General features: G+C 41.5%; 1 protein-coding gene across 1 annotated transcript in view; it reads right to left on the reverse strand.

Moving 5' to 3' along the window:
- The window catches only part of hpca (hippocalcin), a 78,506-nt gene that overhangs the window by 22,950 nt on the left and 37,724 nt on the right, over positions 1–17,832 (reverse strand). Inside the window, exon 2 of the mRNA XM_037693158.1 lies at positions 1,866–2,035. Within this exon, the coding sequence (XP_037549086.1) occupies positions 1,866–1,961 (96 nt within the window). The 5' untranslated portion in view covers positions 1,962–2,035. The remainder of the gene's footprint in view (positions 1–1,865; positions 2,036–17,832) is intronic.

Here is a 17,832-nt window from a genome sequence, read left to right on the forward strand (position 1 = left end):
GCTTCAACCTGGTTTTTGGTACAACCAAAAGCAGCAGGTCAGATGATTTCAGTGCCCGAGAATATATGGTTTAAGTAGGTCAGAGAGCTGAGGGTGCACGGCCATTTATGCACTTAAAAGTCAAAAGGAAAATTTTTTAATCAATTCTGGTACGCACAGGGAGCCAGTGAGGAGAGGACAAAACAGATGAACTATGCTCAAACCTACGAGTTCCTGTTAAGAGCCGAGCTGGAGATGTGAAAGGGAGACCTGACTGACCCCAACATAAAAAGTGTTATTAGTCTAGCCGGGTTGTAATGAATGCTTAGACTCTTTTTTTCACAGTCAGATCTGGTCAAAAGGGATTTAAAGGAACAAATAAATGTTTAAAAATATGAAATGTTGCTGTTATTTTGTAACATCTAATCTATTCGAGACAAACCAGAGATCCATATTCACTGCTGAGCCAAAACAAGAAAAACAACTTAAATAGAAAAGTTTTAAATTACCTCATAGAAATGTAATGCACTGGGTATTGTGAAGGGTTTTTAACATGCATTTGTTTTGCTTATCTGATATGATGAAATTAGGAATTTAATGCAACACATAACTGAACCGTCTTTTAATCACGGTGAAGAAGTCATATACTGAATTTCAAGGCTAAGATTTGATGCAGCCGGTAGATTTATGACTGGATGGCTTTAGTAAACACATGCACTTTGACCCAAGTCTCACGCAGTACAGGAGGCACAGCCCTCAAGTTGTGCATTAACAGGAATGCAACTAAAACTGGTTGGCGATAGACACAGGTGAGCGAGACAATATATATTTTTAATGTTCTGAAATAAAAAAAAACTTTGCTCAAGATGATATGAGCATTTTATGTATTGATGAGGTTATGTAAATTTTCTACAGCCAATGGAGGTGTAAAGATTTTAAAAGTAATCAAAGAGCAGTGATTTACCTTTAATCTGCAAACTTATGATACATGCCACTTGTTTTGTTTAACTGTATAAAACGTAAGTAAAAGTAGCTTTCGGTAATTTATAATTATGTACAAACTTTAGCTATTTTAAAACAGGAGCAGGACAACTTACCAAAATTTAAAGTAAAGATTTTATTATTGGTAAATTTTAGCTGTGTATTTTTGTTTACAATATAATGTTAAAATGTTATTGCAAGATCCATTCATTATCTTTTACCCGCTTCTTCCATTTTGGGTCACGGGGGTCCAGCAATCACTGTGCGAGGGGCGGAGTACACCCTGGACAGGTCTCCAGTCCATCACAGAGCCACATAGAGAAAAACGAGACAGACAACCATTCACTCTCTCACTCACACCTAGGAACAATTTAGAGTTACCAATCAGCCTAACATGCATGTTTTTGGTCTGTGGGAGGAAACCGGAGTTCCCAGAGAAAACTCACACATGCGCGGAGAGAACATGCAAACTCCACCCAGAAAGGCCCCCAGACCGGGATTTGAACCAGGGACCTGCTCGCTGAGAGGCAGCAGCTCTACCAGTTGATATATATATATATATATATATGTTTTTTTTTCAGCTGGTGTAGATAATTCCTTATAGTAGGCGAAGTCCACAGAGTGCTAAAAAAGAACAGCAATGCAGTTTTCCTTCGTCATGAGGCCAAATGATTACTTTAGAAAAATGGAAATGTTGCTTTCACCAGCTTATGGTGCTGCCTCAGTTGATTAAGTAAGGAACAATTCCAGGGCTTTTCCCTTATGTGCAGTGCACCAGAGTAGAAATACCATGCAGTATATAGAATACAGTATATTCAAATAAAAAAAAAAACTTATTAAAAGCTATGCATACTTTGTTGCATACTTTTTCAAGAACGTGTCTGTTTGGCGTACATGGTGCATACCTTGTACCACTCCTGAAGCTCGTGGTCAGAGAACTCTGTATTTTCTCGGAGGTCCTGCAGCATCTCTGGCCGCAGCTTGCTGTTCTGTTTCCCCATGGCAACAGGATCGTTTGGTCTTTTTTTTCACTTGACAGAGGAGTTTATTGCACCAGCCAGGATTGTTTTCTTACCTGATGGACAGAGATATGGACAAAGGAGAGATTAATTAAGAACAAATGGGTGATAAATTCACAAAACTACAGACAAAATACTCCTGGTCATTGGAGCAATAAAACAACAGGTATACAATGCAGTGTAATGGAAATGAGAATTCTCCAAACAAGAGTAATGGGTGGAATGACCCCTCTGAGTCTGGGGAGGGGGACTTTGCCTCAGGTGGAGGAGTTCAAGTATTTGGGCGTCTGGTTCATGAGTGATAGTAGGATGGAGTGGGAGATGGATCTCATTCTCAGGTTCTCATTCAGTCGTTGTGAAGAAAGAGCTGAGTCAAAAGGTAAAGCTCTCAATTTACTAGTCTGTCCATGTTTCAACCCTCACCTATGGTCACGAGTTTTGGATCACGACCAAAAGAACAAGGTCCTGGAAACAAGTTTCTGAAATGAGCTTCCTCCGTAGGGTGATCAGGCTCAGCTTTAGAAATAGGGTGAGGAGCTCCATCATCCAGAAGGAGCTCGAAGTAGAACTGCTGCTAGTCTACATCAAAAGGAGTCCATTGAAGTGGACCAGGCATCTGATTAGGATTCCTCCTGGATGCCTTCCTTTAGAGGTTTTTCGGGCACGTCCCGCTGGTAGGAGGCCCCAGGAAAGACCCAGAAGTTGCTGGAGGGATGGTGTATCTTTTTTGGTCTGGGAACGCCTCCGAGTACCCCAGAATGAGCTGAAAAGTGTTGCTGTGGAGAGAGATGTTGGGGTTTCTCTCCTGGACCTGTTGCCTCCACAACCCGAACACAGATAAGTAGTAGAATAACAGGTAAAGATAAAGACTTTATAGAAGACTAAAAACTTTAACATTCAGGAACATGTTTTCTCGAAACAAAAGCTAATCACATACAAATTCCTTCTTACAATCATCTTGCTGTAACGATAATCTAATACATGGTGATCGAAAAGAAAAATGAAATGAAAATGAAAATAAATATGGTACCCCTAATTTTATATTTTGTTGCACAACCTTTTGAGGCAATCACTGCAATCAAGTGGTTTCTGTAACTTTCTCTAAGACCTCTGCACCTGGCCACAGGTGTTCTGACCCACTCCTCCTGATGTGCTCCAACTTTCTCAGGTTTGAAGGGTTCCTTCTCCAGACTCCATATTTTCAGCTTCTTCCACAGAAGCTTATTCTGTTGGAGCACTCATGGGGAGTGGTGGTGCAGAGGTTAGAGAGGGCAAATCCTCTGACATTTGGGTGGGAAAAATAAAGCACTCTCATCTGCTTCCATCCTCATTTGCCATACATTTGCCTTGGATGGCAGCCCTCTGCTCCACACACATGGGCTGTGGAAGCTTGGATGTGTCAGGAAGGGCATTCAGCATAAAAACAATGTCAAAATCTTCAAATGAGCTCACTCGCTGTGGTGACAACTGAAGAAGTAGCCAAATGAAAAAGAAAAAAAAATCCTGTTGGAGGACACAATATCTGAGAATGGGACCAAACTTTCTGACACTGGGCAGCACGTTTCGCTTCCAAATGTCTTGCTAGTCTTGAGATTTCATTGTACCCTGCACAAGTTCAAGATACCCTCTGCAGCAAAGCATTCCCAGAACAGATTCCTTCTCCTTGTTTTACTTTAAGTACCATGTTCTGTTCTTTGTATATTTCATTTCCTGTAAACATGGAGCTGATGTGACTTGTTTGCCAAAAGGCTCCAGATTTGTCTCAGCAGTCCATCTATGCATGTACTCTAATTCTAGTCTTGCCTTTTCGTGTCCTCCTCAGTTATCTTCAGCTCAGCCCATTTTGGCTCAAACAGTGATGGATGGTGTGATTTGAGACTGATGTACCTTGGACCTTGGTATTATTTGTTCATTCAGTTTGTCATAAATTTTCCTCTTGTAGCCACATCCAGGGAAGTTGTATCCAGTCCTGTGGACCTTGAAGTTCTGAATAAAATGTGCAGCTATAGTCACAGAAACATCATTCTACTCGGAGATGATCTTATCTTCTTTACCTTCAACATGGTAGTCAATGATCTTCTTGCTAAGCTTCTGAGAAAAATGTCATTAACTTTTTGTGGTCCATGTTCATTGTAAATGGTAAATGGACTGTACTTATATAGCACCTTTCTATCTTATAAAGATGCTCAAAGTTCTTTACAACACAATCTGTCCCCTCATTTACCCATTCATACAGCACTCTACTAGATCTAATCAAAGACTAATCAGAGCTTTATCACATTCATACACCGATGGGACACACATCGGAGGAAATGAGGGGTTCAGTGTCTTGCCCAGGGACACTTCAGCATGTGGCTGCTGGTGGAATCGAACGTCCAACTCTACCATTGGAGGACGACTGCTTTAACCACTCAGCCACAGCTGTCCCCTTTGGTGTAGTAGTACACACCATAAACAAAATAGCACTGTTAACTACCTTTCTCCCCTGAAATAGGCAGACTGATTGTTACCTGCGGTGTTAATTACCAGAGCATGCTAAGTTTAACATGTCTCTATGGTCAAAATTGTTTTAGTCTCTTTTCTATGGGTTCTATCACTTTGGCAAGTAAAGCTTCATTTGTTTATTTATTATTATTACTTTTGTCAGTTTAAAATATTTAAGTGGTCTTTGTGGGTTTTCTTTCTTTAAGCTCTTAAGCCAAAAGGGTAAGTTTTAAGGAAGAGAAATGTTGAGCATGACCCAAAGAAACCAAATAATGACCCAAACACCACAGAGTGGCCTAGAGGTGAAAACATGATGTTTTGAGTTTTATTTATTCTTTTTTTTTTCTTATTGGTACCGAACAATGTACTGCATTAATTGGCCACTTGAGAGGACTATGTGATGTGTGTTCTAGCCAGTCTCCAGACCTCAGCTGTGTAGAAAACCTGTGGAAGGAACTGTTGTGCTCATTACCACTGGTTTTTCTATCAAGTGCTGTTGTTTTTTTCTTTGGAGATCAAATACGTATTTCACTCAATGATGCACAAATGAATTTAAAACTTTTGTGTTTTTTGAGGGGTGGGGGGTTGATGTTAAGTCTTTATTTACATCAAAGTTCATGCTCAATAATCCAGGTAAAAATCAAACAATGTTCAGTTAGGTCATCTGGACGTTTTTCTTTTTTTTTCCCCCTGAGATGTTTCGTTCTTGGCAGCACGGTGGCGCAACTGGTAGAGCTGCTGCCTCTCAGCGAGCAGGTCCCTGGTTCAAATCCCGGTCTGGGGGCCTTTCTGGGTGGAGTTTGCATGTTCTTTCCGCGCATGTGTGAGTTTTCTCTGGGAACTCCGGTTTCCTCCCACAGACCAAAAACATGCATGTTAGGCTGATTGGTATCTCTAAAATTGTCCCTAGGTGTGAGTGGGAGAGTGAATGTTTGTTTGTCTCGTTTGTCTCCATGTGTCCCTGTGATGGACTTGCAACCTGTCCAGGATGTACCCCGCCCCTCGCACAGTGATTGCTGGACATGGGCACCAGCGACCCCCGTGACCCAAAATGGAATAAACGGGTAAAGAAAATGGATGGATGTTTCATTCTTCATCCATAGGACTTTTGAAATCTGAGGAGCCACCAAAAAACTGATTCCCACAAGCAGCACACTCCCATAAACAGTTTGCTGGAGATAAGATGGCCTCCGGGGCCCACCCTCTCTCCCGTCAACTCCTTTGCTGAGATAGTCTTTCTTTACTTTAAAGGGAACCTACCATGCACATGTACACTGGTATTTTCTCTTGTGAACAAACTAATAAAATCAGCAGGGGACCAAATAATTATTTCTCTTTACTGTATTTGCAAAATCTAATAAAATTAAAGTGAGCCTTGCCACAGATCTCAGGATACAAGATATTATGCAATTCATCAAATGCTGAAGTGCAAAGCACAAGTATAAAACTTTAAATAATCCTGAATGTGCCTGTTGACGTCAAGCACAAGCCCGCTGATCAAATTTGGACATGGTTTATCTGGCCAGCTGTGTGTGTGTTAAATCAGATGCCCGATGTGTGTTTGTGTGTTCACATCTCTTAATCTTCATCTCATCTCAGCCCATCTGACAAAACAGGATTGCACTAATTCATTTATGCAATGAAACAGAATAGCAAAAAGAAAAACTTGATTGTTTTCAATTTATGTTTATCTTTTCTATTATTGTATCATATTCTACTAATAAACAATTAAAGTTACCCAAATAGAAACCAATAAGCAAAAATGAACATTGTTAATTCATTATAAAACCTGTGTAACTGCTGTGTTTATGCAGGAACTATAAAATAATAGATGTGGAACTTCTTGGGGACTTTTAAAAGACCATATTGTTCAAATACCCTTGATTTCAAAAGTGTAATATACTAAAATTTAGACAGCTAATTGTACAGCTATGAAATCCTTTATTTCTGAGCAAGTGAACGATCATTTAAATGACAGTATCCGTGGGACTGAAAACCTTTGAGGTAGTTCCATGCCCTCCTGTCCTTCAAGGTCATTCCACCAGCTGCTTAAGAAGAATGTGTGCAAACAGTAAGACCCTAAGAAATAAACCAAACTGTATGGATGACTCAATAAAGCCCCTTTCACAGTGTATGAGAACATTGATACTACCGGTACATGAATTGTCTTTGCAGGGTCTTAGTGACGTCTTCTTTCAGATGTACCTTCAGAGGTCACCACAGCGAGTCATCCTCCTCCATATCACTCTGTCCTCTGCATCCTCTGTCCTCCATGTCCTCTCTAACTGCATCCATATATCTCCTCTTTGTCTTTTTCCTGGCAGCTGCATTTTTTTTACCACCCTTATACAAATATACCCACTATCCCTCCTCTGGACATGTCCACACCATCTCAGTCTGGCCTCTCTAACTTTATCTCCCAGATGTTCAACCTGTGCTGTACCTCTGATCATCTAATTCCTAATCTTATTCATCCTTGTTACTCCTAATAAGAACCTCAATATCGTCATTTCTGCCGCTTCCAGTTCTTTCTCCTGTCTTTTTCTCAGTGCCACAGTCTCCAAATTAAAAGATAGAAGATGAAAATGAAAGTTGCAGCGTTGAAGATGTTGTGGTTCTCCTTGGTGGTGATTTAAGCTCTTCAGAGGCATATTAGGAATCCATGGGCTCCTCAGTATAAAGGGTGACATGTCCAGGTCTTGAGTGTAGACAAAACTTTTGGGGTGTGGTTAATCCTTAGGGTGGCAGTATATCCATGAAACAGGGACCACGTGGCTTGGTTGCTGAGAATTTGAAACAGTGTTGGTCATGCTGGCCTCATGCCTTTTTTGACAATGATTAAGATAAGGTCATGAAATCATTCTTGCTCAGACATAATTCCAAGATAATTTGCCGTGGCTGGGAAGATAGAGCGCGGTGAGTGTGCAGGAAGGCATCTCAGGGATTTAGAAACAAGCAAGGGACATGCAGTACTATATCAGGGGTGTAAACCCACTTACAAAAGAGGGTAAAAATTAAAACCTTTTTTAAACTAAGGGCTTTCAGAAACTACATTAACTCAAGTTAGATACCCAACATTTTTTTCTTGGCTGCAGGTTCCTCATCAAGAGTTTGATTGGTCTCATTTGACATTTTCTGTTGCACTTTTGACATCATAATTAAAGATTACTGAAAAAAAAATTTGACAAAAGTATTTTACATTTAAAATATCTAATCTTGGGGGTCAGAAAAGATGTCACCGATGGCCACATTTAGCCCCTGGGCCTTGAGTTTGCCATACATGGTCTATATTTTGAGTTACTAAAAGCATAGAAACTTCATAATTCTCCAGATTGTAACAGGATATATAAATTTGTTGTGATTCAACCATATTTGTGCAGACTGGGTGTAGCAATGTAAACAATGGTGGCATCCACATGAGAATCGTGCTTTGTGAACATCAAAAGTTTTTTTTTCTATTATTTATTATTATTTTAGCCCTGTGCCCACACAAAAACAGAATTTTAGTATCGCCCTTGCTTTTTTTGTGCAGACAGAAGATAGAATATATGTTGAGCTAAAATATAACTGAAGTCTATGGAAGCTCAGGTGTGCACTGTCTGCATTCTGGAGGGGGTTTGAGAGAATATTATAAATCCTATATCAGTGAGAGAGACATTTTTTCCACATTTGTATATTTTAAAGATAGGAATGATAATGTTCTAACAAGTGAGGAGAGTGTGATGGGAGGGTGGAAGAAGTACTTTGAGGAGCTAATGAATGAAGAGAATGAAAGAGAAATAAGAGTAGAGGTCATAGAAACTGTGGACCAGGAAGTGGGAAAGATTAGTGAGGGTGAAGTCTGGAAAGCTCTGAAAAGAATGAAGATGGGGAAGGCAGTAGGACCTGATGACATACCAGTGGAGGTTTGGAAATGTCTTGGAGCGATGGCAGTGAGGTTTTTGACTCAAATATTCAATGGCATATTTGAGTGAGAAAATGCCTGAGGAATGGAGAAGAATTGTGCTGGTAGCCATTTTCAAGAACAAGGATGATGTACAGAGTTGTAGCAACTACAGGGGAATTAAGTTGATGAGCCACACGATGAAGATCTGGGAGAGAGTTGTGGAAGCTAGACTTGGACAAGAGGTGACTATCTGTGAGCAGCAGTATGGTTTCATGCCAAGAAAGAGCACCACAGATGCCATCTTTGCTTTGAGGATGCTGGTGGAGAAGTACAGAGAGGGTCAGAAAGAACTCCATTGTATCTTTGTGGATTCAGAAAAAGCATATGACAGAGTGCTGAGGGAGGAGGTGTGGTATTGCATGAGGAAATCTGGAGTGGCAGAAAAGTATGTTATACTGGTACAGGACATGTATGAGGACAGCAGGACAGTGGCGAGATGTTCTGTAGGAGTGACAGATAGGTTCAAGGTGGAGGTGGGCTTCCATCAAGGATCGGCTCTGAACCACTTCTTGTTTGCTCTGGTGATGGACTGACTAACAGATGAGGTCAGGCAGAAATCCCCGTGGACTAAGATGTTTGCAGAAGACATTGTGATCTGTGGTGAGAACAGGGAACAGGTGGAAGAGAACTTGGTGGAGGTAAATACTTGAAAGAAGAGTCATGAAAGTCAGACGCAGTAAGACAGAGTACATGTGTGTGAATGAGAGGGAGGCTGGTGGAATAGTGAGGCTACAAGGAGCAGAGGTCACAAAGGTGCAGGACTTCAAGTACTTGGGGTCCACTGTTCAGGAAAATTGGGAGTGTGGTAAAGAGGTGAAAAAGAGAGTCCAGGCAGGATGGAAAAAAGTTTCAGGAGTGATTTGGGACAAACGGATGTCAGCAAAGGTCAAGGGAAAAGTTTGCAAACCAGTGGTGAGACCAGCTATGTTGTTTGGTCTGGAGACAGAGCCATGGACAAAAAGACAGGAGAAAGAACTGGAAGTAGCAGAAATGAAGATGTTGAGGTTCTCCTTAGGAGTGACAAGGATGGATAAGATTAGGAATGAGATCATCAGAGGTACAGCACAGGTTGAACAACTGGGAGATAAAGTTAGAGAGGACAGACTGAGATGGTTTGTACAGTGGTTTGGACATGTCTAGAGGTAGGACAGTGGGTATGTTGGTAGAAGGATGTTATAAATGCAGCTGCCAGGAAAAAGTCAAAGAAGAAGGCCAAAGAAAAGATATATGGATGCAGTTAGAGAGGACATGGTGGTAGATGGAGTGAGGACAGAGGATGCAGAGGACAGAGAGAGATGGAGGAGGATGACTTGCTGTGGAAACCCCTGAAGAGGGAAATGCTGAAAGAAGAAGAGACACTGAGAAAAAAGACTAAATGATTTGATGTGCATGGACCAACAAGAGCTGTGGGAAGTGAGTATGAAGTAAGAAGAGTAAGAATGCAGTAAAAAAAGACAATTGAAAAGTTCATGTGTGACATAATCAAAGGCCAGCTGAAGGTTTCATAGAACAATCTGTTAAAACATCAAACTGAAACTGGATTTGTATAAAAATGGTGAAATATATAAAATGTTCTGTGACCCATTAAAACTGTAAAAAATGTTTCTATCCTGAAGTATGCCCAGGGTTAGAGCTTCAAAGAGCTGGAACATTTTTTTATTTTTTTCACAAATTTCCATAGTTTTTCATGTTTTTTTTTTATTTATTTATTTATAATTTTATCTTCATTGTGCAACATACTACTACCAAAGGTCACAGTTTCCAATCATACCCCACATTTAGGTGTATAATTTGCACGCTTTATTTAAAAACTGAACGATACATGATAAAAAAAATGTTGAACATAACATTAATAAAGGTGTCCTGATTCATGCTCAATAAAGGTGAAATAAAGGTGTAAATACAGGTGGTAATAGGGACAATAAAGGTGAAATAAAGTAATAAATGCCCTTCTGTGTTTATGCATTTGCACCAATATTGACAATTGCATTTTTTTCTTTCTTGATATCATGAATTCCTGATCAAATATCACCATAAAAGCAATTTTGAACTATATATTTTTAAATTACCCGTGGCTGCATTCATCATCGATGTGATGATTTAAATAGAAACTTGCCCTTTTAAACATGAGGGCAAAAAAACAAAATCTCAGAAGTAACCCCGTATAAACTGACAGGCAAGCTGCTGTAAGTCCACCAACAAATCTTATCCAAACACGTTGACCTTTTCATTGTTCTCACCACTATCTCCCTCCAGCTCTGAGAAATCTTTATTCCTATTAGATCTGAGAAGCTGCATGAATAAAGGACTCGCTGCGTTACGTTATTGGAAAGCTCACCAGCCACAGACATTCTAATCTAAAGTGGACACCAGAATCCTCCAGTAGGTTCGGGGGGTGGGGGGTGGGAGTGGGGGGGTTGCAACAAAGCAAAGACTGAACAACAATTTGCTGACTTCCTTAGATAACCTTTACCAACTCATTTCATTCAGTACTGGATGTGGTTGTTATTTATTACAATTTAAAAACTTGGCTGTGATTAGATTTGAATTTTATTTGAACAGACTTGTATTTTTATTGTGTAGCAACCAGAGACAACTTGTTGTGAACTGGAACTATCAGTATGTAAAAAACTGAACTGAACTCAATATAAATGAAGATACAACTTTAACCTCAAATATCTGAATGCCAGTATACAGTAATTTGTATTAGGGCCACAAGTAGTTGATATTTTTCACATATATGACCAACTCCATCCATCCATCCATCCATCCATCCATCCATCCATCAAATTTACCCATTTCTCCCTTTTAGGGTTGCAGGGGTCATTGATGTCCATATCCAGCAGTCACTGTGTGAGAGGTGGGGGACACCCTGGACCGGTCTCCAGTCCATCACAGGGACATATAGAGACAAATGAGACAAACAACTATTCACTCGCTCATTCACACCTAGAGCCAATTTAGAGTTATCAATCAGTGTAACGTGCATGTTTTTTGGTCTGTGGGAGGAAACTAGGGAGTACTTGAAGAAAACCCACACATACATGGAGAGAACATGCAAACTCCACCCAGAAAGGTCTGGGGTCTGGGATTCAATCCAGCGATCTACTCATTGAGAGGTGGCAGCTCTGCCAACTGAGCCACCGTGCCACCTTTGACAAATTACATCCATCCATTTCCTGTACACGATCATTCCTTTTCAGAGTTGTTTTTTTGTGGATACTGATCCTGCAGTCATCAGTTGAGAGGTGGAGTAGACACCCAACAGGCTGCCAGGTCTTAGGGCCAACATAAATCTGGACAAACATGTACACACTCACACCCAGAGTCATTTCAGAGCCAGCAGTTAATCTAACATTCATGTTGATTGTGGAATAAAACCAGAACGTCCTGAGAAAGCCTGCAGACGTTGGTCCAACATGGAAACTCTACACAGAAACACCCCAGCCCAGATCTGAACAACTTTAATCACAGCTCCACTGTGCCACCTCTAATTGGATATTTTAATAAAATCATTTTATTGAGGACATTTAACACCAAACAGTGAACAAAGAAAGTAATTTAGCTCCACGAGTTGAGTAAGCTGCTCCTTTATGAAGGTTGAAGTTGGTTTTATAGAAAGTTTTTCAGGCTGCTGCATGAAATCCTCCTTCACCAGAAGGAAATGATTTCTCTGGGCAGTGAAACAGAGTAACATTAGGCATATTGACTAACTGTGGACAGAGAGGTACTTCCATTAGAAGCGTATGACCGTGGCTGGCCAGGATCACATTTTTTAATAAAACTGTTATGAGGCTCTTGCCCAGCCTGGACTACAATAAACTGGACCAAGAAAAGAGTAAAAGAGAGACTGAGATGGAACTATTTAGGTGTCACGGCGGGCCTAAAGGTTATAGCAGCGACGAGTTTGCAATCTAGTTATAGATTTTATAAAGCTGGTCCACCTCTCTTTGTGCTTAATGTGCTTAGAAGATGAGAAAATGTCACAGCTCCATTATAAAAGAGAAAGATGTGGAAGGGCTGGGATAACGCAAGACTGTAGGGAAGAATGACAACAGAGGGAGGGAGTGTTGAGGTGGTATATGCAGCACTAAAATAAGGAAAGAAACATTGCTGCGATGTTGTAAACAGAATAATAATAAAACCCGGCAGGTGCTATTGATTTTGTTTTAGTCTATTCAGCCCACCATTTCTATTCTTTAAAGAGAAGCAATCTGGGAGGCCAATGGAGAGTGGCTCGTATCTTTAATCCATAGTCACTTTCTTTTTCATTCTCCCATCACTCTCTTTATTTATTTATTTATTTATATTTTTTCCCCACACTTTTGATGTAATTTCTGGTTTGGTTTCATTTTATACAATACATGTTGAGCTGCTTCAGCTGCCCAATATATGGAAAAATTATCTCCATGTGCAATATCTAAATGTAAAATGCAGTTTAGTCTGCAATAAATTTGAGTATTGTATTTCAGCTATTCATGTTCTGCATGCTAATGATGTATTTGGTCAATCCAGTGGACTCTCTCAGCCTTGATGCCCGCACCCAGGAATGCCACAAGTAACCCAAATGCTCACAGTCCAGCCTGGTGTGAGGTTAGAATGCACTTAAAAATATTTTGTCATCTGCATAAAGCTCAAGACGTTTGGTGAATAGTGATGGAGGACACTCCGTTTCAGAATCAGAATGCTTTTAATATCCTTGCACACTGAATTACAACAGAATGACTCTCCGTACAGCCGTCCTAAAGATGGACAGAAATGTACAGGGGCTGCAGCCTCTAAGATGCGCTGCCCTTGTTGCTTGGTTAAGAAAAATGGAAGAAACAAAAGGAGAGAGGTATTTAAAAAAAAGATCTCTCACACCGTGTCCTTGATAGGGCATGGTTTGAGGCATGAAAAAAATCTACTACAGCAAAGCAACATAAATAGACATAATACATGTGCGTGTGGAGTGGGTAGGGGTCCCAGCACGACCGCCAGGTGAGCGACGCAGCCCTTGGAGCCTTCGCATCTCCTAGGTTGCTGCGCCAGGGGAAGCATCGAGTTTGAGGGAAGGTCGTAGCACAGCACAGTCCAGAGAACCCCCCACCCACCCAGCCAGCCATAGTCCTGATAAGAGGTGTTTGTTTATCAGCCAGCTCGGCTGAGCTCTGTCACAGGTCCACGACCTTGGGGAATGGAGGGGGTGGGGAGGGGGACAGAGCATCTTTGTTTCCATAACATCCAAGGAGAAATTGAGATAGTCCGCCTAGTTTGTTTGTCGGTTTGCTTTGTTTGTTAAAAGAATCCCAATGGTGACGTGAAGGACATAGTCGTGTGTGAATTGTGCCTAAAGTTTTTGTTTTTAATCATTGCAGTGGATCAAGCTTAAAGTATCATTTAAATGCAAAACATGTTTGTTAGCATTAGTACTGAAGCTAACGCTACAGCCGCCGTGCAGGACCGAATGGACAAGTTCAGAGCCAAAACAATGCAGTTCACATCTGACAAATGTACAAACTCACTGCTGAAATGGATTATTGATGCTGTTCTTTGAGCTACTCCCCTCTGCAGCCTCTGTGACCCCTGTGAGTCCTGACCCATGTTCTGATTCTGTTGGGCCTATCTTCCTGTTAAAAGGGAGTTTTTTCTTGCTGCCATCATCAATGTTCTGCTCAGGTGAAAGACTGTGATGAAGTGAAGACATCACGATCTGTTGGTATCTTTAGAAAACCCTGACTAATTAATATTTTATAATGTCGTTGAATGTTGATTTCCTTTCTGACGTAACCTGGACTCAAACCAGCGGCCTCAGACCTGACCACTGAGCTGCCATAGCCTCTGACTAACACGATTTTTAATAAGATTGTTATTTATCCCTCTTATTATTTTCTAAATCATCATCAATATTACAAAGTTTAAATATTAATATTTTAGTACAATATTAAATGATAAGTATATAAGTATATATATTATATATATTTATAATACTAAAAATGAATAGATGGCATGAAAAAAAACTATTTTTGATTCAAGTACCTTCATTTATTTATCAACCATGCTTTAATAAAACTGAAATTAACACATTCTATCAAATCATGTTTCTTTATAACTTGATTATTTTTAATACGATTTTTACAGCTCTCCATCCATCCATCCATCCATCCATCCATCCATTTTCTTCCGCTTATCCGGGGTCGGGTCGCGGGGGTAGCAGCCTAAGTAGGGAGGCCCAGACTTCCCTCTCCCCAGCCACTTGGGCCAGCTCTTCCGGGGGAATCCCGAGGCGTTCCCAGGCCAGCCGAGAAACGTAGTCCCTCCAGCGTGTCCTGGGTCTTCCTCTGGGTCTCCTTCCGGTGGGACGTGTCCGGAACACCTCACCAGGGAGGCGTCCAGGAGGCATCCTAAACAGATGCCCAAGCCACCTCAACAGGCTCCTCTCGATGTGGAGAAGCAGCGGCTCTACTCTGAGTCCCTCCCAGATGATCGAGCTTCTCACCCTGTCTCTAAGGGAGAGCCCAGATACCCTGCAGAGAAAACTCATTTCGGCCTCTTGTATCCGAGATCTCGTTCATTCGGTCACAACCCAAAGCTCGTGACCATAGATGAGGGTGGGAACGTAGATCGATCGGTAAATTGAGAGCTTCGCCTTTTGACTCAGCTCTCTCTTCACCACGACAGACCTGTACAGCGCCTGCTTCACTGCAGACACTGCACCTATCTGCCTATCGATCTCACGCTCCATTTTTCCCTCATTCGTGAACAAGACACCAAGATACTTGAACTCCTCCACTTGGGGTAGGACCTCCTCCCTGACCCAGAGAGGGCACTCTACCCTTTTCCGGCTCAAGACCATAGCCTCAGATTTGGAGGAACTGATCCTCATCTCGGCCGAGTCACATTCGGCTGCGAACCACTCCAGCGAAAGCTGTAGATCACGATCTGATGAAGCCAATAAGACCACATCATCTGCAAAAAGCAGAGACGCAATCCTAAGGCCACCAAAACGGATCCCCTCAACACCTTGGCTGCGCCTAGAAATTCTGTCCATAAAAGTTATGAACAGAATTGGTGACAACAGGCAACCTTGGCGGAGTCCAACTCTCACCAGGAACAAGCCTGACTTACTGCCGGCGATGCGGACCAGGCTCTGACACCGGTCATACAGGGACCTAACAGCCCATATCAAAGGGCCCGGTACCCCATACTCCCAGAGTACCCCCACAGGGCCCCCCGAGGGACGCGGTCGAACGCCTTCTCCAAGTCCACAAAGCACATGAAGACAGTAGTTGGAACACACTCTACGGTCCCCCTTTATGAATAGGGGGACCACCACCCCAGTCTGCCAACCCAGGGGAACTTCCCCCGATGTCCACGCAATATTGCAGAGGCGCGTAAGCCAACACAACCCTACAACATCCAGAGCCTTAAGGAAATCAGGGTGAATCTCATCCACCCCTGGGGCCCTGCCACTGAGGAGCTTTTTAACCACCTCGGTGACCTCAGCACCAGAGATTGGATGGCCCGACCCAGAGTCCCCAGGCTCCGCTTCCTCAGTGGAAGACGTGCCGGTGGGATTGAGGAGGTCTTCAAAGTATTCCGCCCACCGACCCACAACATCCCGAGTTGAGGTCAGCAGCACACCACTCCCACTATAAACAGTGTTGGTGGTGTACTGCTTTCCCCCCCTGAGACGCCGGATGGTGGACCAGAATTGATTATTTTTAATACGATTTTTACAGCTCTAAGTAAAACATAACTGATTAGATTCTGATGTAGAGATTCAGTGTTAACTAACGAGATCTTCTCTATATCTTCATTTTCTACAAGTTTCCTGTCAACCCTCTCCTTCTGTTCACTTCCTCTCTTATCCCTATCAAAACAAAATAAATAATCAAATCTCCAAATTCATCTGACAGTGATAAAAAAAAACAAAAAAACATCAGAGATTTAGAAAAACACAAAGGTTGAGTGAAAGAAACAGAGCTAGTGGATAAAAATAAGAACAAGAGCTTCTCCTTAGAGTGACGCTCAGCTCATCCTGACACACATCTGGCTGGTAGAGACGAGACAAACATCTGTATAAACGAGAACACACACAGCGGATCGAAAGGCTTGCATGTGTCACTCAAACAGCTGCTGCAAACATCGAGCAGAAGAAAGGAGAACGTGATGGAGGGACAGATGAAGATTTCATAAGGCTTCTGTGAAGCTCACGCCAGTAAAACAAGGAAAAGACTTTTGATGTGACGTTAAACAATCAGCTGAGAGGAAGAAATGTTCTGTTATAATTTTTACTTGCAAGTTGAAACTCAGTATAACACTTGTTTTTGTTTTTTTTGCTGTGTATCTGTAAACAGACTTTAACAAAATCAAATTCTGGAATGTGTAATTATCTTTTACAAATTCAAAATTGTTTACACGCACACATTCCTATCAACACGTGCACAAAGCAGAAATTCTCAGCCACTTAATTTTACAATGCTACGAAGCGTAATTCACAACTACGCAGCCTGATCTACAAGCGCAAAATATCTGACTGGAACTTGTGCCCATATGTATCGAGTCACATTATATGTCGATGATAGCATCATAGAAGACTTGTTTCTGCTAGCACAAACTAGTGCTTAAAATAGGGATGCACGATATTATCGGTATCGTCTGATATTAGCGTTAAAGTTCAATATCGGACATCGGCCATTCCATCAAAATAACTCACCGATAGAAAAGGTGCTGTTTTCGTACGACAACCCAGTAACGAGGATGCCTGCAGCGGCAGCACAACGTGATGATGTCACGTGCTCTTACCTGATCTGACCACGGCAGAGAGGAAAATTCAAAATGTCGGCATGTGGAAGTTTTTTTTTCGTTGAGGATGTTGGATTCCAAAGATTTTTGGACTACGTTGAGCCTCGCTACATCGTCTGAAGTCAGATATTTTTCCGACGTAGCCTTACTCGAGTTACAAGCCGTCATTTCCGACGTCATTGAGAAGCTAATAGCTGATAGCACTTGGGTGAGTTTTACCACAGACATTTGGACGTCGTGTTAGCCCCGTTAGCATGATTAGTCTTACGGCACAATGGAGAGACAAAAACTTTTAACTTAAAAAGTCTGTCCTTCATGCACAGGAGTGCAGAGGATCCCACACTGCAGCTAGGAACCTGGAACAAGCCTCCACAAGTGAGACAACATCGCAGGTGACTAATGCTAATAAATAACATTTAACACTTTTCATTTAATATAAGTTAAAGTGCTATACATATGTCTGTTACTGAATATATGTCACCAGCTGTTACAGCTGTTGCACAATTTTTGTAGCAAATAAGCCTAAATAAGAGGAATATGTTCTGACAAAGGAAAATATATAAAAATATTGGTATCGGCCAAATAAGTTTTAACATATCGGATATCGGCCAAAAATCCAAATATCATGCATCCCTA

Source organism: Nematolebias whitei, chromosome 19, assembly GCF_014905685.2.
Source record: "Nematolebias whitei isolate Nwh7 chromosome 19, NemWhi1, whole genome shotgun sequence".
Lineage (NCBI taxonomy): Eukaryota > Metazoa > Chordata > Actinopteri > Cyprinodontiformes > Rivulidae > Nematolebias > Nematolebias whitei.